This window comes from Cryptotermes secundus, unplaced genomic scaffold (assembly GCF_002891405.2).
Source record: "Cryptotermes secundus unplaced genomic scaffold, Csec_1.0 scaffold644, whole genome shotgun sequence".
Classification (NCBI taxonomy): domain Eukaryota; kingdom Metazoa; phylum Arthropoda; class Insecta; order Blattodea; family Kalotermitidae; genus Cryptotermes; species Cryptotermes secundus.
This window is the reverse complement of record NW_019742971.1, coordinates 74,946-102,934: the sequence shown is the minus strand read 5'-3', so window position 1 is coordinate 102,934 and position 27,989 is coordinate 74,946. Positions and strand designations below refer to the sequence as shown.

The window sequence follows — 27,989 nt, the reverse complement described above, 5'->3', positions numbered from 1 at the left end:
AGATTTCTATCTTAAAATTAGTTTTTCAAAACATTGTGCACGCGTGTGGACTGCACGTCCCATATGGCGCACTTCGGCCACAACGACTGCACTTTAAATGTGGCCATACGGCGTCCTTCGTCTCTTAAAGGTATCATTAGCAGAGAGACACTGATGTTTAGATCATATAGCGTTGAGTGGTAAGATGGTGAATGGTAAAGGGTTTGGAAGGAAGCTGTTGTCATCTAATCGAGGTACTACCCCGTAATTTTCCTGGAGGGACGGAGGAAAAACCACGAAAAACCTGTCATCACAAGTGTCCCGGCAGAGATTCGAACCGAATACTTCGAGGTACTATCCCGGAATTTTCCTGAAGGGACGGAGGAAAGACCACGAGAAACCTCAGTCAGCAGAGGTGGTGTACCGCCAGAGATTCGAACCGAATACCTCCCAAATAACAGTCTCGAGCGTTAACGTTACCCCGTCCCGATGAGTGACACAGTATCACACGCAACGGTTTCTCCTGAAAAAAAAAAAGCTTTACCCACATACTTCATATCTGTACATTCAGTGCTGACAATTGCCATTGTGCAGGCGGTCATAAAAAAAAAGGTAAATACGTATATGGCATTTGCACGAGTATCGTGTAGCGAGAAGTCTGTCGTCCCATTGTGTAATTGCAGTCACACAACAGCAGCGAGCCAGTGGGAAACACACATGACGGGTATCGTGACGCAGTGAATCCCCGGTCTCTGTACCAGCTGCTGCACCGACGTACAGCGGACAGGGGATCTGCTTAAGAGACGTCTACAAGGCTACACATGTCTGTAAGTAGTTAATGTATGCAATTTAGTCGTCTGAAGTGTATAAATTAGTATAAAAATTATGTATAAATTCAGGCCCTCACAAAAAAACACTGCATATCCATTACAGAGACAACTATGTTAATGTTCTTTAAGGAAACAATCATTATTTATTGTGAGAATCAGACCACACACATCTGGTAACTAGGCGTCCAGAGGTTAAGTTACTTTCCACGAGCGATATCAAAGGACTCTGTCAGGACACAGAATAACGTCTCATATATTTCACGCAACCCTCTCCCCGCCCCAAGTACCTGTAAGCAAATGCCGTGAAAGACTGTCGCCACATTCCCGTATCTTTCCCAGCCCACACCCCATGATCTGCAACATGTGCGTGCTATTAGTCATACCTGTAGCTTATGCGGCGTCCAAACAAACAAACAAACAAACAAACAAACAAACAAACAAACAAACTAGTTTTAAGGTACTTATCGTGGTTTACATTTAGAATGCTTTGGGATAACATCACTTAGATTGCATGTGGAAACGCCCTCGCTTTATGACTATCCTTATTACGAAATTTCGCTCATATGAACAATAATGAGACACATACCTTCGGCAAGAGTCGAGATAACTCGGTATAGCGACGGGCTACGAGCTAGACGGCCCAGGTTCGATTCCATGCAGTGCAAGATTTTTCTTCATCGAGTCCAGACCGACTCTGGGGCCTACCCAGCCTTCTGTCCAATGGATAAGGGGGATATTTCCCCAGAGCTAAGGCGGCAGAGGCGTGAAGCGGTCCACTCCCTCTTTCTAGTGCCGAGGCCAAGAAAGTTGGAGCTTATAACACCACTCTCCCATACGTCTTCATAGCGACAGATTCACCGTTACCTTGCACTCGCCTTAGCTCCTTTTCCGAAAGCGAACTAGCTCATCCGAAATTCATAGCGAACAAAAATGAACACGCGCGAATGGAAACTTAAATGTTGAAAGTAATGTATTTCCCAGCCACTTAGCCTTACGCTCTGCCCATCATTCATCTTTTATATTATATTGTTTTTATTTTTTGTTGCTGTTTCAGAATTTCATGATTTACACCATGTCAGTTATGGCTGATATGTGAGGAAGTTCTGTTAAAAGAATTTTCATATTTTAGACCGTAATAAGGGCTCAAATGGCTACAGCATAATATGTTATTGATGCTTACATTTTTTTTTTTCATTTCAGGCAATATGATTACTGATTTCTAATCTTTAGTTTGGTTGTATTTTGGTTGTTTGGGAACGTTGCCACCAGTGAAATAACGCTGAGCCTGTCGGAAATAGCCACGCGCATTACGAAATTAAGCTTTATGAATTATTTTCCAGGAACGGACTGCTAGTAAGAGCGGAAGTTGATTTTTGGAGTTGTATCACTCTCACTCTGTCACTTCTGGCGCAAAGAAAATTTCGAACTTCATCGAAATAAATTAAAATAAACAGTTACTGAGTTACAAGAGCGGCCTCCGTAGTCTAGGGGTAACGTTCCCACCTCATGACTCAAGGTACGCGGGTTCAAAGCCGGCGGAGGTCGTGGAATTTTTAAGGGCGGAAAAAATTCAGGGAACAAGTCCTCCGGGAGGGACTTTAAGCCGTGGGTCCCGTGTCGTAGCTTTACGGCACGTAAAAGAACCTCATGCCTCTAGGAGACCTCTGAGCTAAATTAGGCAAATTTTCCCGCCCAAATAGTTTCCAATGCCTCCGGTAGATGGGGTAGATGCCTTTCGCTGGCAGAATGCTTACATTAACGGGCACCAGTACCGGTAGGGTATGGAGACAGTAGAAATTAAAGGGGGATGCACAGTGGACCAATAACTGGGCTAAGTGCTTGGGGAAACCCACCTCCAACAATGAATGAATGAATGAATGAATGAATACTGAGTTACAACGATTAATCTTTCTTTTAACTTCGATTTTACCATTATCATTCACAAAGTCACGTGTGGCTGGCAACTTCTCTGACACGTATGTGATGCGTGTTGCCTAGACAAACATTTGCACTCAATTCGTTTAGAAAGGCAAGTGAAGGACGCAAATGAAATCATCGTGTGTGTGTGTATTGTATAATTCTGGTCTCCTGTGTGTTCTGTTGCACCGAGAAGGATTCTACGAATGTCTCACCGTGTAATACTCCACTTCTACACTTCTTAAATAAATGCCATTAACCCTGTGAAGCACGAAATTCTTCTGAACAATATAAAAAAACATTTCGTACCTCACAGGAAACATTACGTCACCGCTGCAAAAACCAGCCGGCTAATGCTATTTGGGGAGATAATTGCTGCTTACCATGAGAACATACGGGGCATATTAACACGCTGTGTAAAAAAAATGTAAGAGTCTTATTAATGCTGGTGTGGGTGGTACATGTAGTTACCACGAGCAGGACAGGAGGAAGATTTGTGGGACATAAGCGTGGGTTCTATGGAAGAGACAAAAACAAACTAGTAAATATATATTTGGGAAATTTTTCGTTAAACGCAAATAGATTGAGTTGGCAATTGCGAGGTTTTCTGGGATTTTCTTCAGTCTCTCCACACAAGAAAACCGGTATGGCCCCTCAAAGCACACCACGAGTGCCCCATTCCATATGTGTCATCTTTCATGATTTTTACATATATTACTGTTTCTAACAAGTTAAGCAGTTGATAATTCGCCGATAAATGAAAATAAAGGACACAAGTGTGAGGTATAATCCCGGCATCTGCCACGGAGGGACGGAGGAGGACCATGATTAATCTCAAGCAGTGTCGTCTGTATCCGGAGCTGCGATTCTAAGCAGTCACGTGTCGAATACAAACGAGAGGCGTGGCCTGTGACAGAGCTTACCCTGTCGGAATTACTTCGGAACCCAGAAATGCCAAAGGGCACAATTCATGATAGCTTAAGAAAAAATAAAAACATTTTTTTTGTCTATCTCCTTGGAGCTGAGCCTTTCTTGTGAAGCCGTCAGTCGCTCAGTTACATGAGAATTTCCCAACATTTCATGGGACCCTAAGGTTCATTACCACGTTCACAAAAGCCCTCCAATGATTCCTATCCTGAGTCAAATCAATCCTGTCCATACCACCCCATTCTATCTCTTTAAGATCCATTTTATTATTATCCTCTGACCTACGTCTATGTCTTCCTAGTGGTTTCTTTCCTTCGGGCTCTACCACCAAACCCCTATATGCATTCCTCTTAGCCCCATTCGTGCTACGTGCCCTGCTCATCTCATTCTCCATTTGATCATTCTAATTATACTTGGAGAAGAGTACAAGTTATGAAGCTCCTCATTATGCAGTCTCCTCCAACCTCCTGTCACTTCATCTCTTAGGTCCACATATTCTCCACAGTGCCCTGTTTTCAAACACCTTCAAACTTTTTTTTTGTGTCCTGCGTTTAACCTCGGCGTGTTATAATTATTAGAATAGAAATACATAGCTTAGTTTATTTGTATAATTTTCACGTGTACGCAGTTTCTGCAATTAGAACCCACAAAAGTGGTATAAATTGAGACCACACGTCACATTTCACTGACAATTTTGAGCAATAAACTGAAGTGTTATGCTTCGTGTATACCGTTTAAATGCCCTTTTGCTTAAGATTAGTATATTCTATGATGTAACGCCGTGTAGTCTGGTAAAAATCTACGAGTCTCCGCCGGATATCTTCATGTCACACGATAATTTACCTGTTGGACGACGCTGACGTAGCCTGTACCGCCAGAACCAGAACAAACACACACAAACACGCGACTTTCATATTGAGAAGCGCCCGTCAACTTAGGCGGACGCGCGACACGCATTAACACACGGAGATCTTGTCGATCTTCTAACGGCACTGATCACTGATGTGGAGAGAACATCGCTAGGGTCGCAGCAGCGCAAGGCACTGCTCACGGACTACTTACTTGTCATGAGATGCACCCCGCAACCAGACAAACCGGAGCACATACAGAATGCCCAGTAATTCAGGCACCATCACTCAGCCAGCAACTGTTTGCAAGCCTGTTCTTTCGGGAATTTTACACCGTGTAGTCTCGTACATCACTACGAATGTACCTACATACGCTACAGCCCTGGGTGAGCCTTGGCTTCCTCTACAACCAGTCTCCACAACCAACATGGATGACCCGAGGTTTCCCAACAAAATTCTTTTTACAGGACGAGATTCTCAGCCTCATGCCCAACCCCCCAACCTGGAGGACCAGGGTATCTCTCTTAGTCTGGACTCTACCCTTTGACTTTTCCGACATAGGTGACTCTACCGGTAATTAAACTACCGCCGGCATAGCTCTCCAGGTCACGTAAGCCCCACCACCACGACAAGGTGCAGATTCCTTTGGGGGTCATCACGAATGCATCAGAGGAAATTATTTCTTCAGGGTATTAAAGACGGAGGCAAGGAACGAGTTAGCGTAGCTCGTAGAATTGTGTTCGGCAGGTTCTCGGTTCGAATCTCAGCAGGAGTACAGGCTGTACTAGTTTCCTTAAATTTCTTCAAGCAAAGGATGGGATAGTGTCTGTCACGCCACCACCGCTCCCTTCCTTATCCTTTCCAATTCATCTCTCATCCAGCTACTGACAGCGTCGTAAAACAACCCGAAAAATAAAAAAGATGACGGCAGATATCGAAAGAGTCTGGGGCTCCAATGATTTCTGACGCGTATTTGGGAGGTTCCCCAAAAATCGACAGTTGAAGACCGGGAACTGGTGCCTGAACTTCAGCAGAGCCCTGTCCGGTGTAGGTATAGAGACCTTGCGACTGGCCGATCCCCCATCCAAGGAGCCATATCATGTGTTTGTAAATAAGTCTCCGAAACAGTGAAAGTGGAAGGCCTCGCCCCTAATAGGTCTGTCGTGCCATATAAGATCAGCATGTAGTATGTTGGTAGCAGAGGTATGCGTCGAACACTTGGACCGTGGATTCGAATCCCACTCGAAACAGGTATATATGTGTGCGATAATTCTGTTTGTCTGTCTTGTATGTATATAGTGGCCTTTGCGGCGGGCTGATCCCCCTGGGATAATATTCCCTTCTCGTAGTTGAGTAGTAATTCATTCATTCATCAATGTGTCTACAACCTTTTGTTGGGCCGTGGCCGCTTTTTCAGTTTCTTAATCTTACACAGACGATAGGACTCCTTGGACGGAGGATCAGCCCGTCTCAAGGCCGCTACCTGCACACAGAACAGCACAAACATAGATTAAACGTACACAGACATCCATGCCTCGAGTGCGATTCGAACACACGACCCTAGTGTTCGAGCGGGCGAAGACAGTTATGTCTTAGACCGCGCGGCCACTGTGATCGGCAGTTAAGTAGTAATACTTGTAATAAAGCTAAAGTAAAATTGTCCCCGTGCTTAATTATACTCAACGCCATTATGACGTAAGAGAAAGAACAGGTTTAATTTTGAACCTCGACCGTAGATGGAGGTGAGTGTCGGGCTGTTTCTCCGTGTGTAATAAATCCTCAACAGCCACTGGAAAGGAGAGACGGTAGCGCTAGGTAGGGTCCCGGAAGTGGTCTGGAAACGGAGGGAAATAACGTGTTATCTCTGCTCCTACGGGAAATCGATTAGCTCTTAGCCTAGGTACTGCCAGTCTGAAATTATTCCATAGTTCAGATAGCAAACAGGTGAAAAGTATATGATGAACTCAGACAATACTTCTTTCTATTCGGTTAAGAAAAACGTTATTGTGGCGTTCACATTGGAAAGCAATGAACAAGAAGGCTGTTGCTGTCTGGATTATGACACGTTCAAGTCTGGTATGTAGGGAGAACGTTCCTGAGTATCCCCCGGCCTCCATCTTCAGACTAGAAGGAGATGGATAGAGCGAGTTCCTTTGGGAATGTTGATATACGTGTATGATCTACTTTAACATTAAATGCAGCCCTACATCTCGCCCAAATTGTGTTTCATATTATTCCGTGTACAGTAGCAACATATTTGTCTTTGTGATAGAGATACGTAGCATTTCTTGTGAGGTTGGAGTTGAATTTTTAAGTATTTACATAAAATTCAGACTCAAAAGGATTAACAAATTTATAACACGATATTAATTATGTAGGAACATAAAGAAATGCAGTATTTTTTATGTATAACTAATACTACTTTCAAAAGTAAAGCTGTTTGAAATGAAGGATGAATTTATACTCTATAGTAATGTCCCTTGTAGTTATATTACTCTATAAACGTATAATAGTTCTGTTGGAACTACTGTATAATTCACTGTCAGCTGGGCTGACTGCTCTGACAGCTACAGAAGGGGGCAGATAAATTAATTTTCTTAATGGTGAACGCTTAACCTTTGCAATGTCATCTTTATTATGTTGTCAGACTCAATTCCCCTGAGAACTACCGAGTGTACATCCGTCCATTTGCTGAATATTCAGGTCATTGACCACACCCAGATTTAACGGCCTTCATAGCTCTGTCACTTCAAACTGATTCTAGTTACCTCAAGATTTACAGTGATTTTCTGCTCTCTTAAGGCCCAGTGTTCTTTACACTGTTCCCCTTACTCCGCTTGGTTCGCTGCGGGAACTATTCCCGGTCTCCCTTCCTGCTGTATACAGGATAATCAGTAAATAATTCTGCGGTTTTACTGTCTAATATATCGGCAAAATAGAGACGTGATCATGACATTTGTATTGGAATATGTAAGAACGCTTCCCGTTTTATTCTCATCTTCTCCACCCAGCGCTAGTGTTGCAGTGATTGTTAATGCGCGTTAATGGTTGCGCAGTGGTATTCGAGTTGTGCGTTTGTTCCCAGCCAGCCATATTTAATCAGCGACTTCCGGTCAGCATTTAGGATAGTGCGTGCTATGGCATGCTGAGTTGAAGTCAGTTGTGACAGTTCAATGTAGTTTTCGCCTCATTTCACTCCACAGGTTCGATTTGCTCTGAAATGCTAGGTTTCCAGATGTTGGATTTGGAGAGTTTGATCAGTAGCGTTTCGTCCAAGAACTTCCATTCTAGCACTTGATTTATTCTCGTTGTCGGTATGTGAAATCGCTAACATAAGCAAATGTTCTATACAAAGAATAACAGCAGGAGGAAAAGCTTTAACCTCTGCGTGGAGAGGCTGAAGAAAATCATGTCTGCTAGCCACATTTGGGGTATTCGGAGCCGTGCGTGCAGTACAGGACATGCTGTATGTAGTGGTAATGAACAGTAAGTGATTAAGTGGCCATTCAACCAGATCCGTAACAAGGAACGGGTCTCAACATTAGGCCCCCTCCATTATACTGGACTCTGCGACGCAGTTGTCTAGCAACGACGTCATTGTTGTAGTCGCCTCGAGCCTCAGGGTCACTTGAACGAGCTCGGGGACGACACGGAAAGACATATCTTTCCTTCATCCAAACTTAAAATGGCAATTAACAATGATACGTCTGTTGTCGTCACGGAAACGGTGTGACCGCAGGTCACCATGATGTTACTGTTTGACATTTAAAGAACAGACAAATCAAATTTGCGTATAAGCATATACTCAGCATGTTAATGAACTTTCGAGTTCCATGAATGATAGGAAATTTCGACAGATGAGCGACTATCAGTTCATGAAGAAAGACTCTGTTAACAAAAAGTTGATTAAGTTCACTGAAATATTCTCCACCATACAAGACAATGGGGAAGTTCACTGAATGGCGCCACAGGGGTCCTTCGTCCTAACAATTTCACATAATTTTATCCATGGTGATGAATTTAACATATACCAAGAGGAGGATTGTCAATTACATGCCATATATACCGCGTTTCATGAAAATCGGTCAGTTGATGTCTAAAATATTGATTTTTATATACCAGTAGGACAGACAAGGCGAAGGCAAGGACGTCCCTTGTTGCGAGGTTCGCAACCCCTTTTAGTTTAGGAACTTGAGTCTGATGTCTGGGGTCATGCCCTCTACTAAATTTACAGCACGCCAAGAGGTTGACCTGCTTCCTCAAAGAAAAAATGTTATATCTACCCCTGCCATTCCATAAATTAGTGGAGTCCTGGAGTGTTTTCGTCTGGGACCTATCCTTCACCAACAGCTGGTGTAATCTGATCTGCGTGAGGGTTCATGTCTCGAGACATTGGGCTGCAAGTTTAGTTTTAGATTAGGTTCTAAGAAGAAGAGGGAACTTGAAAGGGGCATTTTGTCTGGGTTGGGGCTATGAGAAGGCTGGCCAGGCTTACGTCCACCAGCGCTTGTATGTAATATACACAAAGATTCAAAAAATCCTCTATACTCTGTAGTGAGTAATTGCTCTTTGTGGTTGGACTACACGCTCAAGCAGCCAACTGACCATCACCATCACTGAATTATTATGCTACCGCTCGGCCAACATAATTCAGTCGACCAGCTACCATCTTGGGTCACGACACCCTGGGCTTAATTAAGTACGAGGAAATAAATAATTATTGCGATGTGGAGGTATAGCTCCGTGTATTCTATAGACGGCAGTGGGTGGTCAGCTTCACGACCTGGTCGCTTTAACAGCAGGGAAAGAACCCCCGCTGCCCTTTGGGGAGGGTGCTGGACGGGACCCGGAGCCTGTTTAGACGCTTTGGAAAAGAAAATCACAGCTTCTGCCGGGAACGAACACCGATTCCAAGATCGTCCATCCTGTAGTATAGTGTCTATACACCTCGTGACTCAAAGTACGCGGGTTCAAACCCGGCGGAGGTCGTGGAATTTTTAAGGGCGGAAAAATTCAGGGAACAAGTCCTCCGGGAGGGACTTTAAGCCGTGAGTCCCGTGTCGTAGCTTTACGGCACGTAAAAGAACCTCATGTCCCAAAGGGACCACTGAGCCAAATTCAGGACATTTCCCGCCCAACAGTAGTCTCTAACGCCTCTGGTTGATGGGAGAAGCATCGAGATACCGCTGAGCCAGTAGAGGCCGTACTCGCTGGCTGAGTCGGGGCTGATGGCACGCACCAGTACCGGTAGGGAATAGAGACTGGTAGAATATCATAGGGGGACGCACAATGGACCAACAGTTGGTCTAAGTGCATGGGGAAACCCACCCTCTCCAGTGCAATACAATACAATAGTGTCTACAGCGGGAAATGATGCCGGTTCCTAGGGCATAAGTCAGAGATCCATATCTTTTGAAAATATGGCACATCCAGACAAGGAGATGAAGAAATTGAAAAAACGAAAGGCTAACAGATACGTATATTTCATTAATTTAAAGATATTTAGGTAAAATTATACTCACTTGTGGGCCTGCAGATTTTTAACTACAGATACCCTTGTTACACATGGAGGTGTGAGATTCTGAAAATCGCCGCAAGCATAGAAAATGCGTGAAACTGGAAAAGCACTGAACACGCTCTCACATCTGTGGAGAAGGACTGAGACACGACACGACTGAGTCAAAATGGCGGGTCACGTAGGGAAACTGCTTCACAACGCACTGAGCATGGGCTGTAGCTTCTGCTCTGTTCGCAGATAGGACACTAATGTTCCTCTTGACACCGAATAAAACCGCGGATAAAGAGAATCACATATACACAAAATATCGGTTAAACCTGTGGTAAGATGATGTAAAGGGAAACAGACATGGAGGGACGGACAGACAGGAACGGAAGCAGAAGAAATGAGAATGTACCTTGGCTGGATGTAGGCGGGTAGGCATTTTGATAAAATTTAGGTCGATCATATAGAAAGAGAGAGAAGTACCGTGAATTTAACAATGTGTGAAGCAAGGCGGCTGAATTATAAGATGCAGCAGGTAAGAGTTTTAAGAAAACCAAAAACACGTTAGAAAGACGAATGTGAGGTCGGAACAGGCACTAGTATAACAAACGTACTTATATTCGTGTTTGAGCCAGAAAAGCGTGTAAGTAAATGAGCATAAGCATATTCTGTGAAGGATGGAATATTTCGTTGGTGACGCTACAAATTACTCGTCTTTTCGAAAACAATGGAATATTACCCACAATTAACCTATTCTAGTTATGCATTGTCCAGTAAATTTATTTTCTTCTAATCATGGTACTGATTTCATGTTGTCATTTAAAGTGTTCTAATTTCAAGCAAAGCTCTATCCAGCTGGCCTTTGCATCCCGCTTCAGATATGGCCAGAGGTCATCAGATAGCATCGCGTCTCCAGTAAACAAGTTCAAACTGCCAAATACAGGGACTCCAGAAATTCTCATGATCCCTCATCACGTTTCACGATAATTATAGAATAAAAAAATAGTCCACGTACTGGAAATAAACTTTAAATTAATTTATAGAGTAATTATATTTGAGAGCAGAGGAGACTGAACTTGGGTAATGCTTGCTACCATTCAATTCAGAAACTTTTGTCTTTTCGTCTGCTGTCCAAAAAAAGTAAAAATTAAAATATACAGAACTATAATTTTGTCTGTGGTTCTGTATGGGTGTGAAACTCGGTCTCTGACAATAAGAGAGGAACACAGACTTGAGCCATGCGTCTTACTTAGGCTCCGTTCAGCGGCTTCTCTTCCTACCCCCCCTTTTTTTTCTTCTTCTCCTTGTGTCTAGAAAGTTCTTCCGTACTGCCCTATCACGTGATCCCCCCCTCCAACTGGTTCTGGTTTTATGGTAACTAGTAGGGTATAGAGAGACGGACACTCTAGGACGAGACGTCGGGGAAAGAGGTAACAAGCAAAATTCTTTTTTTTTTGGGCGTGGCCAGTCTAAATTCGGTTTGGTTCTTTTTTTTTTCGTGAAGGTTCACTAAAAGGAATAGTCGTATTGGCGGTTTGAGGCTATATATATTTATACATATCTTTATTTACATTTTTTTTGGTTGGAAATTATTGGCTTATTATTTTCTTGGGTGATGATATATTCATATATTTGTAATGTCCTGAGAGTTATTGTGGGCAAGCTAAAAGCTTAGCTAAACTGTTGTGATCTATTATTTGTACTGTCCTGAGAGTTATTGTGGGCAAGCTAAAAGCTTAGCTAAACTGTTGTGATCTATTGTTTGCACTGTTCTGAGAGTTATTGTACTGTACCTTATTATACTTGTTATATTAAACTTTTGTATTGCTTGGACACCCCTTGTATCTCGGGGAAGTATTAGACACAACAGCGAGAACTAGGAGACGGAGCGGCGTCCCCCCCCCGGCGGAAGGAAAGGGTAGGTGGGAGTGTCCGCTCAGACTGAGGGTGTTTGAGAACAGGGTCAGGTTCAAGAAAACTACATAATGAGGAGCTTCACAACTAGTACTCTTCTCCAAGTATAATTAGAATGATCATGTCAAGGAGGATGAGATGGGCAGGGCATGTAGCACGAATGAGGGCAAAGAGCAATCCTTTCCACAAGGAAAGGATCCACTAGGAAGACCAGGACGTAGACATAGGGTCAGGAAGCTACGGAGAAGAGAAAAATCTTATCATGAATCTTCTCTCGTCGAACCACTGGTTTAACCGCTGTACCAACTGAGCAGACTCGGCCGACTGCGCGGTGTATGAATATGTAAGAATGTATGCATTTTCTTTTGAGAGAAGTCACACTCGTTTGGTGCTTCCAGCGCCCCATTCCGCATTGCATTTCCGGGTACACATGCCCATTGCCCACCTGGCTATTGCACCATCCTGATCGGTGAAATTGATATCACCTAAACTGTCTACATGCTGAAGCTATTTCTAATTCAGGAAAGCCGAGACTTAATGTGTTATGAACAGGTGACTCCAGCGCCTACCGTTACATTGCATTCCTGAAAAAATCAGCAACTTCTTATCGAGAGCAACTGTAGCCGTTTCCAAAATGTGAGACATTCCTTTATTGTTACTAAATTTACACAGATCCGTTTCTGACACTAAGGGTGAGGGCAGACCAAGGAAACTGACAACTGCAACGCAACTTCAATTTCCGAGTTGAACATATGTTACTGAATGGAGCAGCACAAATTGAGGAAACGGGGACGCAGTTTCCTCAGTTTGCGTTGTCTGTTCAGTAACATGTGTTCAGCTCAGGTTAACAATTCTCAGAAATTGAAGTTGCGTTTCGGTTGTCAGTTTTCTTGGTCTGCCCTCGTCCTAACATGGTACAAGTTCAGTAAAATTCACAATTATCAAATTTCATGAAAATCCATTCCTCGGTTTCCCATTTGTGTCAGAGGGACAGATAGAAGGACCGATTTGCAGATATTACTTTGAAAATTAGAAACCAGCGTGTACAGTAAATCACGAATGTAACTCAGATGTGGTCATGTATCTCACATGAATCTATTAGAAGAATTTAGATGTTACCCAGGACATAATTACTTCCGTGTGAACGAAACAAGCTCAGAGAACTAAACGAAATGGCACCGTTTGATCCACATACATTAAAATTTGTCTTATTTACTTCCTCACTCATGGAGCTGAGCCCTTCTCAAGGAGCCGCCAATTCTGCAGCTACTCAAGAATTTCCCAGCATTTTATGGCATCCGAAGGTTCATTAGCGTGTTCACAAGAGCCCTCCACTGGTCCCTATCCTGAGCCAGATCAATCCTATCAATACCATTCCATCCTATCTTTCTAAGATCCATTTTAATATTGTCCACCCACCTACGCCTTGGTCTTCTTAGTGTTCTCTTTCCTTCTGGCTTTCCCACCAATATCCTATACACATACCTCGTTTCCCCCATTCGTATTACATGCCCTGCTCACCTCATCCTCCTTGACTTGATCATTCTAATTAATTAAGATTTGTCTATACATTTTTGTCTTATCCGAATAAAAAACCTTGAAGTGTATGACCTCCTTAGACCGGGTCTGCTTTGTTATAAATTGCACTCAGCACTGACTCAGACAGTATGACCAGTAACAAAAATAGGAGGCAACTAATGACACGTTATGAAAGCTTTTAATAAACAAGACACAAACTCTATCCCAACATCGGTAATTAAGCGGGAAGGGGAGGTTACTTGGTGCATCTTACGCAAACATGCATTGTAATAAGTAATTTCATGTTTTCTCTTTTGTACTTTAAAATAGAGGTCTGTTGACGTAAGGATTGTTACCGCTTGCTTTGCCAGGAGTTAATAAATACTAAAACAGAATTTACCAGGCTTTACCAAACTGGACTAGGGTTAGTAATACCATAATTCTGCAAATGTTTCTTTTTATGTCCGCTTGAGGCGCTAGTGTACGGTAGCAGTCGTTCTGACGTCTGCAAAGGGAGTGCATCAATGGCGAAGACATCGCGGGCACGTGTGTATATGAGTTCTTCGAGATTGTCATACTAAAAAGTGATTTAATTTTTATTTGTATTCGGTACACAATCGATATTTTTAAACACGATATATGGACGTAAAGAACAGTGACAGCAAAGTCTCTTCAGTAAGTATAACGTACTTTCACTTCAATTAAAATGTATTTCCCGCCATTAGTTGATTACATTAGTCCGTATATTATCCGCAGGACGATGCACCGAGTTATATCGAGCCATCTTAAACTTTTTGCACTGATTTGTTCATTTCTATATACTCTTCGTTTCTGTAACGACGTTCTCAATAATTATGCTGCGTCGATGTTAAAAAGGTAAAGTTGTCCCTGTGCTTAACTAATTAAGCACTACACCATGAAGGCGTATGGGAGAGTGGGTGTATAGATCCACATTTTCTTGACCTCGGCACTAGTTGGAGGTGAGTGGGCAGCTTCACGCCCCGGCCTTTTTAGCTCAGAGGAAAGATTCCCAGGTACACCGGCTAAGAGGCTGTGTGGGACCCAGAGCCGGTCTGGACAACGTGGAGAAAAGAAAATTCTTGACCCTACCGGAACTCGAACTCCGGCCTCAATTAGAATAATACGGAGGACTGATGAAAACTGTCAGAATGTCCGGCACCCAGGTCGAGATTTGAACCAAGAAACTTCGGGATACGAAGCAGAAGTGCAACCCACTCTATCGTCAAATGTTGAAATCAGGTGACAATCGGACCTCTATAAGGTGATCAATATGGTATGAAGCTCAGGGCATCAGGAAAGGTGCTTCATTCTAGCGACAGCAAAAATATCGCGAGAAATCGATGAGTTCAACGTTCTTTTGTGAAAGGAGACGGCACGGGCCGTGCCATTAGCCAACTGAATTACGCAGGGTACAAGTGACTTGTCCTTTAACACAAACCTAAATTGGTTATTGGGCGATTATTGATTTTGTCATCAAGACATAATACCTAGATGTTTATATGTCCACCATGAAATCAATATATTTCATGTTTTCACGTTGCTTATGGCAACCAGAGGGGTATGGTTTTCATGTAGAGAACACAGGTCACGTCAAATCTCACTTAACGATATCTGAAACCCTGTTCATGCCAAAGATTGTAGACAACAGAAAACCGAATCGATTCTTAACTGTGATAACAGTTGTCCACTAGGGACTCACGAACTTCGTGATGCAAGGTCTTGCTTGAAAAGTTTGTAGTCACTCAACTGGCCACAAAACTTTCCAACTTTTATGAAATCAAAAGATTCATTCTTACTCAGAAAACCCGTCACAGAGCAGTAAACTACCTGAGCCAGTTGAATCCTGAACATATTCTCACACCTCATTCAAGATCCATTTTTAAAATATTGATGGGAATTATTACTGTTTTCTACGATGTGACGCCGTAGGTTCTGGTACATAATCACCAGCGTTTCAGAGGAACGTACTGCCTCCCTCTTCAGGAGATAATCATTCATAAATATCCACTAGACTGCAAGTTATCGCATCCCACAAAACAGTAACCTTCATATGGCCACAACCGTGGGAACACGATATTTCGTTGTTTTCCTCATGTCATATACTTAGAAAATATAAGCCACTTGAATACAATTTTCGACTCTAGTGATAAAATAATTGTTTGCGAACAAGGCGCTGAGGAGGATATTTGGACGGAAGAGGGATGAAGTGACAGGAGGTTGGAGAAAACTGCATAATGAGGAGCTACATAACTTGTACTCTTCTCCAAGTATAATTAGAATTATCAAGTCAAGGAGGATGAGATGGGCAGGGCATGTAGCATGAGTGGGAAGAAGAGAATACATATAGGATATGGGTGGGAAAGCCAGGAGAGAGACCACTGGGAAGACCAAGGCGTAGGTGGGTGGACAATAATAAAATGGATCTTAGATAGATAGGATGGGATGGTATGGATTCGATTGAGCTGGCTCAGGATAGGGACCAGTGTATGGCCCTTGTGAACCTTCGGGTTCCATACAATGCTGGGAAATTCTTGAGTAACTGCAGAATTGGCGGCTCCTCAAGAAGGGCTCAGCTCCATACGTGAGTAAGTAAGTAAGTGATAAAATAATAGTACAAACACAGCATGAAACATGTCTCCACAGAGGCTAGCAATGCATTCTGCATTTATTAATCATGTTTTACTTATCATTTTAGTGCTTATTTGACTTTGGAGGTAATTATGATCAACGGAAAATATAAGCTTAGGTACCACGGGGAATAAAGTGAACAGGTACGAGGTGGACCGCTGGTTCGATTCCAGGATTTCATTGTGGCCCCTTTCTGCGGGAGCAAAGCGACCGTAGTGAAGCCAATGCGTAACTCAGCTGTGTCTATTACTGGCTTTAGAATGTTTGCGAATGCACGTACCTCCACGCCACCTCAGTAAACAAGAAGAGGAACATCTACTTCTTTAAATACGTGAAATTTTTACTGGCAACGAAAATTACAGACAGAAGAGAAGAAGCCAGAGCTCACGAACACGGCTGAGAAATTAAAAGTCCGGAGACATAAATTCGCAGCAAAAATAATATTCTGCTAAATAATGTGACATATTTGCTCAAAGCAAGAACTGTGAAGCCAGAAAAACAGCCGTTGCTAGCGAACGGCTCTGAAACAACAGCGTTCGCGAAACGGACAACGGAACGACGTCCGCTGCTAGTAGCAGATTCTTACTAAGTATTAATAGATAGCAGCTGCTGAGGAAAGGCTTGGTAAACACGTTCCCTCGGCAACGGATGCGCATACAACAGGAAAGGTGTTTCCTACGTGGTCCGTGGCGAGATGTTATAAGCAAGGGACAAGGTTAGGGATTAGTCAGTCTGTGAAGAGAAGACTTAGTTAAAGCAAAAATGCACAATTGGAAGGTAACTGCCGTTCAGAGAGGACTTGAAGATGGAAGCAGAGGATTAGCCATTGTTAGAAGCCGTTACCAGGAAACGTCTAGTGAAGACACTGCAGGCTGGAGAAGACTTAGCGTCTGCTGCAGTGATTGGTCAAGCGTGGAAATCAGCGATGGCGCATTATTTAAGTGTGATTACGAGTTGTATGGCAATCCACAAAACCCCGTTGAGGGTCAATCTTAAGTCGTGGCAGGTGGTGCTACAAGCGGTTGGATTGGAAACTGCATTGGATCGTTATACCGCCATACTGCAAAAACGTAAAAAATGGAACAAATGATGAAATGTGTGGTAGCCCTCGCCCCCCAAATCGATGCCAACCAAGCAAAAACGGACGCCCACCTAGCGGAAGTGAAGACTGAAATAAGAGCACATCAGAAAAGGATGGGACCATCTTACAATGCCAGCAGGTGCTATTTCAGTCTTCTGACGAATACGGGATTCACAGTTTCCGCAAATGGAGGGTAGGATTTGCTGTCTCTTGTGCCCATCTTCACAATCAAGCCTTCAGATGTTGCGCCCTGAAGTCAAGTTCCCTGTCCACACGCTTAACAGAGATGTTGGAGAAGTTGCCGCACGACACGGCAAATTGTTCTTACATGTTTCAGGAAGGAACTAAACATCGGAGAGGCCCAGGACCTCTTCGTAACAAACTTCAATCATATATTTGAACTCTTAACTAATTTCTATTGGGTCTGAAGCTCTCACAGCCCGACTATGAAGAGGACTATTTTGTGAGATGAAATGCCGGACCCCACAGCCTCCTCCTTGATAGTTTCTCGGTTGGCTTATTATTCCACCCTGAAGATTGACGTAGTATGTTCCTTCGAAACACCGGTTGACTTATACCATACTACGTAGTGTTACAGGAAGCTATTATTCTCTTTATTCGCTGACATTAGTGTGTTCATGGATTCCCTTTGGCAGAAATGAAACATAAGTTCCGAAACAAAACAAATTTGGTGTATTGCTTGACTGGTTAACTAGTACATGTACATACTGCCACTTGTTTGGGCTGTAACTGTTCACGGCGTTTGGATTGGATGACTGGATTTAATGCACTTATACACTCAACCCGTAAGCACAAGCAATACGGCGCTATCACTGATCTACCGTACACACTTCACCGTTACACATGCACCAGGGTTCTCAGTCAACACTAGTCGTATCCTGGCAACGGATGACCAGTGTTTAGGACGAGATTCGAAGGGAACATCTTCCGAATACGAGTCTAAGGCGTTACCTTTACGCGAACCCGCTCGACCAGTTTATGCGGTTCTCAGATATGAATTTACCACCAGTTGTGGTTGTGCTGTATATTTACCCCCTATTTGAAGATAGTACGTAAGGTAAAGATATCCATGTAACAGGCCGTGGAGGCCCATAGGGTTGTGAGACGTCAAGGCTCCCACATTGTCTAGACAGTCGGCTCACAGATGGAAGTGAGGTTGTCAGCCTTACTCGCCGTCCGTCCTTTACCTCCCAGGGAGATTCCTGGTACTCATTTCTGATTGAGGCTGATTCGCCCGAGGAGCATACTGCGGCTGGAAGGATTAGGTCAACTGAGAACTCCAGTGACCCCATCGGGAATGGAACCCGTAACTTTGCGACTTGTAGCACAGTGCCTCAACCAACTACGCTACCGCGTGCCCCAGAGATAATAGGTTGCAATCGATTATGTATGTACGTACGTGTATATTCTTAGCAGCTTTTGTTATTGACCTTAGGCAGTTCATTTCCGTCGCCCAGACATTTTATCCTGTTTGTTGTGATGCAGAAACCACAATTCAATATTAATTCGCGACCAAACTTTCTACTACTCTTGGCTGTTTGCATAGTAAATGAAGTATTCACCGACAAAAGAAATCAAGTAGGTTGACTGTAAACATATGAATGTCGCAGTTGACAGTCGCCTTTGACTGTTTGCTTATTGACTTTTTGGACAGTATCCATCCTTTGTAAAGGTAAAGTTGCCCCTGTGCTAAACTAAACACTACGACATGAAGACGTATGGGGGAGTGGATGCCTAGAGCCACGTATTCTTGACCTGGACACCAGATGGAAGTGAATGGTCAGGTTCACGCTCCGGCCGCTTAACCCCCAGGAAAGGACCACCGTTACCTATTGGATATGAGGTTGGGTGGGCCCCAGTGTCGGTGTGGACGACGTGGAGAAGATAATCTTGCCCCCACCAAGGCTCGAACTCTGACCCCTTGGTCGTTCAGCCCTTAGGCAGTCGCTATATCGAATACGCCATACCGACTCCCCGTCATCCTGTATCTTTTAAAACGGCGTTTCGGAGACTGGACTCTGCTTTCGTCCTCAGGTAAAAACCATGTTCAGCTGGGCCCAAGCGATAGATCTAGTCCCCATCTATGGAGAACCATGCCATGAGAACATACAGGGGAGTGGAGGTATAGCTCCGCGTATTCTTAATCTCTACACTAGATGGAAATTAATATTCACCTTCAGGTCCTAACCGTTTTAACCCTAGGAAACAGCTCCAGGTACCCATTAGAGCGGAACTGGGTACACCCCGGAGCCGGTCTGGGTGCTGGGTGGAGATCTCTGTTTCTCTCAACACTCGAACCCAGAATCCCCGGTCATCAAGCCTGTAGACTAGTAACTATATTGACTGAGCTATCCCATCTCTATTTTATGGGGGGAAAATAATACGTACATATACACGCAGACTGTTTTCCAAGAACCTCGTGTTTTTCCTGTTCGCGTGAAACAGCATCAGGCAAGTCTTTCGTTTTCAGCCCATGTTCACAGGAGCGGACAAAATCATGTGACGTGTAGTTACGTTTTTGTTGGGTTCGATATTCTCACAGCAGTGATTATGAAGAGTGCGTTGTAACACCCTGTAGTTCGAAGAAATTCTCAAGTTTCGGAGGAATATGCCGCATATCCGAAACGTTGGGCTTTCTCCAAACTAAGCAGTGTTACAACAGCCCATGAATCTGTACTCTTCAATTTTGCTTTATTTTCCGTTTGTGATACCAGTTCGATTTCAAGCAACATTTGCTTGCTGTGATTCCCCGTATTTGTTCAGCCTTTGAAAGTAACCGCTGGGCATATACGACCCACTCATATCGATCCATCGAGGCGTGTTTATTCTTTCAACTTCTTTTTTGTCGACGCAGTAAACATTCGCTAAAACTGTATTGGCAATAGCGTGAAGCGGCAGCTGCACACTGCCAGTCAGTGACAGTGAATTCCAAGAGTCTGTATGTCAAAGCAATCCTGTTTTTTCTCCCGGATAATTTTTATGAACGGAAGTGACAGAAGGCATACAGTTTCGGAAATTATTTTACGTCATTTTGACCTTTATTTTGTACTTGATACTTGGATAAAACAATTAAATCTTATAGGAATGCATATAGGATATTGGTGGGAAAGCCAGAAGGAAAGAGACCACTGGGAAGACCAAGGCGTAGGTGGGTGGACAATATTAAAATGGATCTTAGAGAGATCAGATGGGATGGTATGCAGGTGCTGCAAATTTAAGAGGTCCATGTCCGCCGCTAATTTCCAGGAGGGTCAAGCATAAGTCATTACTGATCTAATTAGTGCTTTGTGGAGGGTTAGTTTAATGTTGGCGCTTAAACGCTCACTTTTGAATAGGGAGTAGATTATAATAAATGTTCTGAAGGCCTTGGCTTCAGTCACTTCTATGTGCAGTCTCCATGTAATCCTCTTATCGAAGATTACACCAAGATAATATACATGATTGACGAAGGGGATATTCTGTCCATTCAGTGTAAGACGAGCCTCATGGGGCCTAAGTCTTAACGACTTAATTTCCTTAAAATAAAGTTGTGACATGTCGAACCGTTGTTGGGCAACGGGATGTGGAACGAGTTACCACGGAGACAGACTCTTGATAAACGGTCGGTTGCCAAGTTGCCCAACAGTTGAACGAGGTTACGCAACAACAAAGAAAGCGGTGTTTCTCCGTGCCGTGCCTAGCCGAGCCGAAGCGTCCTGGTTGCTAAGCAGCGTTGCCCAGCAACGCCTCTGTAAACACGGCGATTACGCAACAGTGAAGCGAGGCGCGTTTTCCGCTGCCCGACTGAGGGTTTATAAGAGAGACTGTAATGTCTAAGAAGTCAGTTGAAATGTAGCCGCCGCCGAAGACAGTGTCAGTTAGTATTCGGAGGATCAGAAGTCAGTCAGTCAGTCGCGGGGAGAAGAAGAACCGAACGCGCGTGTGATAATCAGTGATAGTTTGTGATAACTGAGAAGGTACCGGGAGTGTGTAATACAGTGACACTTGTATAGCTCCCGTGTTGTACTGTAAATACGTGAAGAATACTGAAGATAGTGTGAAGAGATTAGGTGTAGGGTTTGTAAATTGGTAGCGTCCATTGTTTATCTTCCGTCCAAATTGCAACACTTTTTACATTCTACACTTCAGCACTACATGTTTCGGCCCCAAACGGCCATCTTCAAGTGTTTTTATGTTACAGATATTTTACTAAAACTGTGTTAAAAACTGCTACACTGTTTTAATTCGTGTTAAAATCACACGCTGTAGTCTTCTTCTTAAGTAAAACGAGATAAAATCCTTAAAAATTTCTGTTGCATAATATTTCAGCTCACCCGAGGTGTCGTCATTTTCGTAAATGTATCAAGGTGTTTTTCTCGGCAGCTTGCCCCTCACGTTCGTGGTCTACTTTCAGTTTTTGACTGCCATATGCTCCTGGTTTGTGTGTGCTACCTCCACAGGGTGTGGTGTTTTTACTAGCAACACGAATTAACACAGTGTAGCAGTTTTTAACACAGTTTTAGTAAAATATCTGTAACATAAAAATACCTTAAGATGGCCGTTTGGGGCCGAAACATGTAGTGTTGAAGTGTAGAATGTAAAAAGTGTTGCAATTTTGACGGAAGATAAACAATGGACGCTAATTTGAACAATTGCAACGGGATACTGAAATACAGAATCATTTGTAAATTGTGTAAACCCGCAATAGTGTTATAATCAATTGTAGTTACAACTTGTAGGTTGTTAAATAAACCAATTAACAATCCGAATGGCGTATTCAGTAGACAAAACACGTTAAAATCTATACAAATTCAGTTCTTACCTCACAGGGAACAATTTATGTCTGTGCTACAATTATAAGCAGGTTAATTCGGTCTAGGGAAGCGATCTGTGTTTATTGTGAGAACTGTATGAAACACACAGTTACACTCTGTGGGCAGAATGCAGAGTTTTAGTATGTTACAGTAGATGGGGCATATAGCAACCACTGGGCTTTAAAAGGTTAATTTAAAGTGTGTAAAATAAATCCATCATAAAATTTTATACAAGTTCACCGATATGCCGCCATTATGTAAATGATTTTGATCTTTATTTGATGACTTTCACTGTAGCTAAATGTAATTAAGGAGATGCGTGGATGTTCAACAGCTGTCAGAGTCTGTCAGTGGTTGAAGAAGAATTAAATGAATGACCCAAATGAGTCTAGCGTAAGGTACCCGACCAACACCCAGATTCCCAAGGAGCTGAAATAATTGGGAGAGTTTGAACTTATTTTTACACAAGCAGAATCTGACTCAGGACCTTTTAAGGATTCTCTTTACGAGTCTATGATTGCATTTCAACAAAATTTTTACATTGAGAAATTAAGGGCAGTATTTTTACTCTAACCTCTCACATTAAACATTCAGCTGTCACCACAAAGACAAAAGTAGCAAACCTCCTGATCATCCACACGTTTTTTCACCTATTACAAAAGTTTTAAAGAACTCAGGTTTTAGGTCTAGACGATTTCCACAGGTTTAATTTGTTAATTACCAGTAACTAATTTCCATAATTTCATTCTTAACATAATGGTTTCTTTCTTTACAGGACCAATTGATGCTTCACAACCCTATTCAGTTCCAGAATGTCTTTGAAGCTACCCATAATATATTCAACTCGTTGTTCACCTAAAAAAGTGACATGTTTCATACTGCTGTTAATGTTGATGGGGTATTTGCCCTTCATAATATATGACATGTATGTAACATCTGTAGAAATTAAGTTCTACAGCATTCACATGGAAGATGTTACTTGCAATACCAATGAGTTTATGTGCATAATACCAGATTATGACCCATATGATCCACAAGTAAGACAGTACTTGTCTACATCACATGTAATCCAATGTGGCCAACCGCAGCTCTACCTCACATATCTGGATTCTGATGGCTTCATTCATCTTAACAAGACGACCATCAGGAACAGTGGACATAAAGAGAGTGATTACGAATGCCACTACTCAGAGATTTTCCGCACAAATAAATCAGACGATAAGTTTTCTTTAGGAATTGCGCAAATGTTTAGGGAAACTGAAAAAATTCGTTCATCTACATTTGTTCTAGTGAGGTGCTACTTAAAGAAAGCGGAGTTGGTGTACGAAACAGGACACGCATATGTGCCTCCCCCATCTGCAGAACTGAATGAAGTCTCCAGGAGACAGGGTTATGATGATACTGATCGTCCCAGCGTCCTCATATTTGGACTAGACTCCATGTCACGCCTGAATGTTATTCGGCAGCTTCCAAGGACATACCACTTTCTTACCAATGTTCTGGATGCCATAGTTTTCACAGGAGTGACCAAAACTGGTGACAATACTTTCCCCAATATGATGGCACTGTTATCTGGAATTAATGTTCATAAATGGAACAATAAAACCAGCACCTTCACAGTAGAGAGACCTGCCTACTTTGATGACATTCCTCTAGTCTGGGATTCATTCAAAGATAGCGGATATGTTACAATGTACAATGAAGACTCTCCAAGTCTGACAATCTTTAACTTCTGTGCATCAGGCTTCAAGGACCCTCCAACAGACTATTATGTACGCCCATTTTGGCTTGCTATGAATAGTATTAATAATTTTAAATCAAAAGACAATCGGTGTTACGGCAGTACTCCAAAACACATGTACCTTCTTGATTATATTGAACAGTTTGCAGCAAGGATGAAATATCACCGGTATTTTGCGTTCACGTTCCTGACACTTCTCAGTCATGATGACCTCAACGAAGTGCAGGTAGCAGACTCAGATTTTGAGAACATGTTCCTCAAGATGCAGCAGGGAGGACAACTCAACAACACCATTGTTATAATGCTGGGAGACCATGGAAACCGGTTCACTGAACTACGAAAGACAGACATTGGACGAATAGAGGATCGCATGCCCTTCCTTGCTGTGTCACTTCCAAAACAATTCAAACACAGATTCCCGCATCTAGTGGCAGGACTGGAAGAGAACCGTAACAATCTGCTCAGTTGGTATGTGTGATGGGTTACAAATACCGCCATACATAACTATGGTTCATAGTCACAGGCACAGAACAGAACAGATGTAGAGGTTATGGGCAGGCCAGCACAAAGATTTTGAACACCATATGCACTTTCATTGTTATGTCTCCTGTTACTGTCCAGAAAAAGCTCAAACATTCACATTGCTTGTTTATGCACTAATGATGTACTTCTTCTCTCTTTGATCCTCTGCAATTAATCACTGACCCTGAGGTGCCTTAAAACACACACACACACATGTATAGGTAAGGTAAAGTAACGTTGTACTTGTGGTCAACGAATTAAGCACTATGCCATGAAGACATATGGGGGAGTGGATGTATAGATCCACATTTTCTTGACCTCGGCACTAGCTGGAGGTGAGTCCTCAGCTTCACGCCCCTGCCGCTTTAATCCTGGGGGAAAGAGCCCCTGGTACCCATTGGATAGGAGGTTGGGTGGACCCCAGAACCGGTCTGGATGATTTGGAGAAGAGAAAATTCTTGATCCTACCGGGACTCGAATGCAAACCCTGTTTTCCAGCCTATAGCCAGACGCTATACAAACTACACTACCACGTAAAGTGAGACATGTGGAGAGGAGGTCTAGCTCCACTACTCGTGACCTTGCATTAGGAGAAGGTGTGGTCAGCTTCACAGGTCCGCCACTTTATCCCTGGGGAAATCGCTCTAAGTGCCCATTGGATAATAGGCTTTCTGGGCCTGAGGACCAGTCTGCACGCTATGGAGAAGAGAAAAATCTTACCCCTGCCAAGAACCAAACCCCAACTCTCCAGCCCATAGCCCATCTCTATAATTACTGAGGTAGCCTGACTGTTCACATATATCTAGTAATGTTCAAAATATTAAGGAAACACACTAAATATCAGTCATTTCAGAAGGCAACGTTGCTGAAGTTATAAATGTAAAGAGTTTATTTGTGGTGTGGCTTGTTCATTGTTTGATGAACAGAGATGTATTTAAAGCTTACAGGGGACACAGACATGATGCCGGTGTAAGCCCTCACTTCCTTTCAGTTGATTTTTTCTAAATATGGAGATGATTGCATACATTACTTTTTGTGAGAACAGTGACAGGGCCAGATGCCAGCAAAATCATCCACATTTCTGATTTCAGTATTTTATCACAGATTATATACCTAGAATAATTCATCCAGTTCCCTTCACAGACATCAAGAGTCCTTTTCCTTTAGCACCTAAATGTTACATACTGAAAGCTCTTGACTTGTTGCAGGTTCGACTTCTATGAAATGCTCATGGACTTAGCTCATAACAACCTGGGAAAGAAATCCTTGGTCAATCGTTATGGAACCATTGGAAGCTCACCATTTCGATGGATATCAAGAAATCGAACCTGCCAAGAAGCTGGGATACCTGACGAGTACTGCATATGTGCAAGGGAGACACAGCTGAACACAGATGATGAGAGGGTAAAGAATGCTGCTAGAGATTTGGTGGCTTTCATAAATTCTGATCTTCTAGGAGGGACTGTTAGCCAAGGACTGTGTTCTCCTCTAAGTTTAAAGCGTATCCTGAGTGCACAGATGCTGACTCTTGGTCCTCAGGTTGCACAACCCAGGGGGTTCAGAGTACTCTATAGAGTGATGGTGCAAGTGATGCCCAGCAAGGCACTGTTTGAGGGCACTGTAGAGGTCACTGCATGGAGCAAACAAGGTAGAATTGTGGGAGACGTGAACAGAATCAATAGGTATGGAAATCAGTCGCACTGTGTCACTGACAGTATTCAACAACTTTACTGTTTCTGTACTGATTTCTTGAATGGAATTCGGTAGAGTGATCCACAGGAAGTGAGAATCAACCATTAAAGTCAAACCACATACATCCTGACACAGGAATAGCTTATTCATGGTGATTCTTTCATAATTCATTTTCGCTCTTTTTCATCCACCACACAGATTGCAGCCAAGATATAAGATACACAGATATGTAGCATTAACTGACTAATTTTGCTTCAGGCATATTCTTTAAGAGAATAAAGGGTGGAAATGTGTTTTATAAAGAAACGGAAGTGCTTTATATACACAAGTATATACTCATATATAATTATTTTAAGGAATATTTCTACTTAACTCTTAAATATATAAACTTGATGATTTAGAAAGGCTGTGATAATGTTTCTTGGTGACAGAATTTACTGTTCATTAAGAAATTCCAATATTTTCTGGCAAAATGAAGAGAAAATGCTACTACAACACGTAAAATAGCAGAACTCAGATATAGTTGGGTTTCGTAAAGTACCTGCTTTTAATTTCTGTATTCAGTATAAAAGAAAATAAATATATAGATTACAGAACTCATATGTATGTACTTGCTGATACTACCAGCAGAACTTTACTGCTGCTTGCCACTTATGTCTTGATGACATATGCAAGACAATTTTTGTTAGGCACAACCAGTGTACACAGTGGTCAGAGTGCCTTAGAGATTCACAGTGGAACGGAAATAAGGTTTGCAGTAGCAGGGGTACTTGATTTCCACACGTGGCAGTACAGTCTGTATTACTTTTGTGTGCTTTAGGAACACACCCTTGATGAATGTGTTGCATAGATTCCGGCAATATTCTCAGTTGTGCAAATTCAACTCACATAAACAAGAAAATCTCAGGGAACAATGTTATGACCATTGTCAAAAATAAAGTATGAAACATTTAATGCATGTTCTTATCATATTTATTTGGTTTGAGCCATTATATATTCTCCTTTTTTCCCCTTGTTGATTTCTGCTTTCCCTTGCCCCTGTCATTTCTAGGTGTATTAGCAACATTCCACTGGACTGTATGTGTCAATACAAGAGCAGTTTCTCAGTGTCGGATAACACAAAATATGCACATATATTTGCTTGTTGTGAAGGTGAAAAGGTTAAGTTGTCCATGTTCTTAATTAATTAAGCACTATGCCATGAAGACATATGGGGAAGTGCAGGTACAACTTGACCATTCTTGACCTTGGCACTAATTGGACGTGAGGGCTAAGCTTCACTCCCCGGTTCACATTGGATAGGAGGCGGGGTGGGCCCTAGAGCTGGTCGGGATGCTATGGAGAAGGGAAAATTATTGTCCTGCCGGGGATCGAACCCCGGCTGTTCAGCCCATAGTCTGTTGCTGTCCCAACTGAGCTATCCCAACTCCATATTTCCTTGTGACATAAACAAAATTTCAAGGCCTTATATATATATAATTGTTTTATTAAATAGTAATGTCGAAATAACAGAATTTGGTAAGAAAATGTTAAAAGTGGTCCCTTGGAGGCTGAGGAATATGTGGTAAATGGGCCGGTCACGGTAGCCGAGCGGTCTAAGGCATGTACTGTCTTCGCTGGCTTGGAAACCGGGACCGTGGGCTCGAATCCCACTCGGGGCATGGATGTGTAGTTTGTACGTGTGCGCTTTTCTGTGTTTGTGTATAGGTAGAGGCTTTGCGACGAGCTGATCACCCGTCCAAGGAGTCCTACTGAATGTGTAAGATCTAGAAAAACCGAAGTGAACGGAGAAGTTCATGGAGGTAGGCCTAGGCCCACTGGGGCTGTAGTGCCAAGGGAAAAAAAATATTAAATGGGTCATAAAGTGCTGTAGTGCTGTGGATTTAACTGAAATGGTACAGGGTGATGTTCAGTTTACTTTAGCAGTGATTAAACTGATTTATATTGTCCCTGAGGTAGTTAGTTTTCTACAAAATACTTTAGTCCTTAGAAGAGAATTAAATTACTGTAATATAACATATTAGCCAGTTAAACCAAAGGTTATTTCTAGAGGT

General features: G+C 42.7%; 2 protein-coding genes across 5 annotated transcripts in view; one reads left to right on the top strand and one right to left on the bottom strand.

Moving 5' to 3' along the window:
- LOC111873625 (alpha-1-inhibitor 3) overlaps positions 1-4,696 on the bottom strand; it is a 58,598-nt gene extending 53,902 nt beyond the window's left edge. For both annotated transcript variants that reach the window (XM_023868506.2, XM_023868507.2), the window contains exon 1: positions 4,497-4,696. In XM_023868506.2, the coding sequence (XP_023724274.1) occupies positions 4,497-4,567 (71 nt within the window). In that variant the 5' untranslated portion in view covers positions 4,568-4,696. The remainder of the gene's footprint in view (positions 1-4,496) is intronic.
- On the top strand, positions 528-26,031 carry LOC111873626. Of its 3 annotated transcripts, none has more exons than XM_023868509.2 (3): positions 528-806; positions 22,756-24,189; positions 25,452-26,031. In XM_023868509.2, the coding sequence occupies exons 2-3, from the start codon at positions 22,793-22,795 to the stop codon at positions 26,008-26,010; spliced, it is 1,956 nt and encodes a 651-aa protein (XP_023724277.1). In that variant the 5' UTR covers positions 528-806; positions 22,756-22,792; the 3' UTR covers positions 26,011-26,031. The 3 variants fall into 3 exon arrangements, with proteins under 3 accessions (XP_023724277.1, XP_023724278.1, XP_023724279.1); XM_023868510.2 differs by lacking the exon at positions 528-806 and adding an exon at positions 11,410-11,434; XM_023868511.2 differs by lacking the exon at positions 528-806 and adding an exon at positions 13,971-14,111.
- Positions 26,032-27,989: the final 1,958 nt, after the last annotated feature.

Excerpts from the sequence above, each read along its gene's own strand:
- LOC111873626 (XM_023868509.2), top strand. The coding sequence starts at position 22,793 with ATGTCTTTGAAGCTACCCATAATATATTCAACTCGTTGTTCACCTAAA. Across the intron at positions 24,190-25,451 it reads CGTAACAATCTGCTCAGTTG|GTTCGACTTCTATGAAATGC; the intron begins GTATGTGTGATG and ends GACTTGTTGCAG.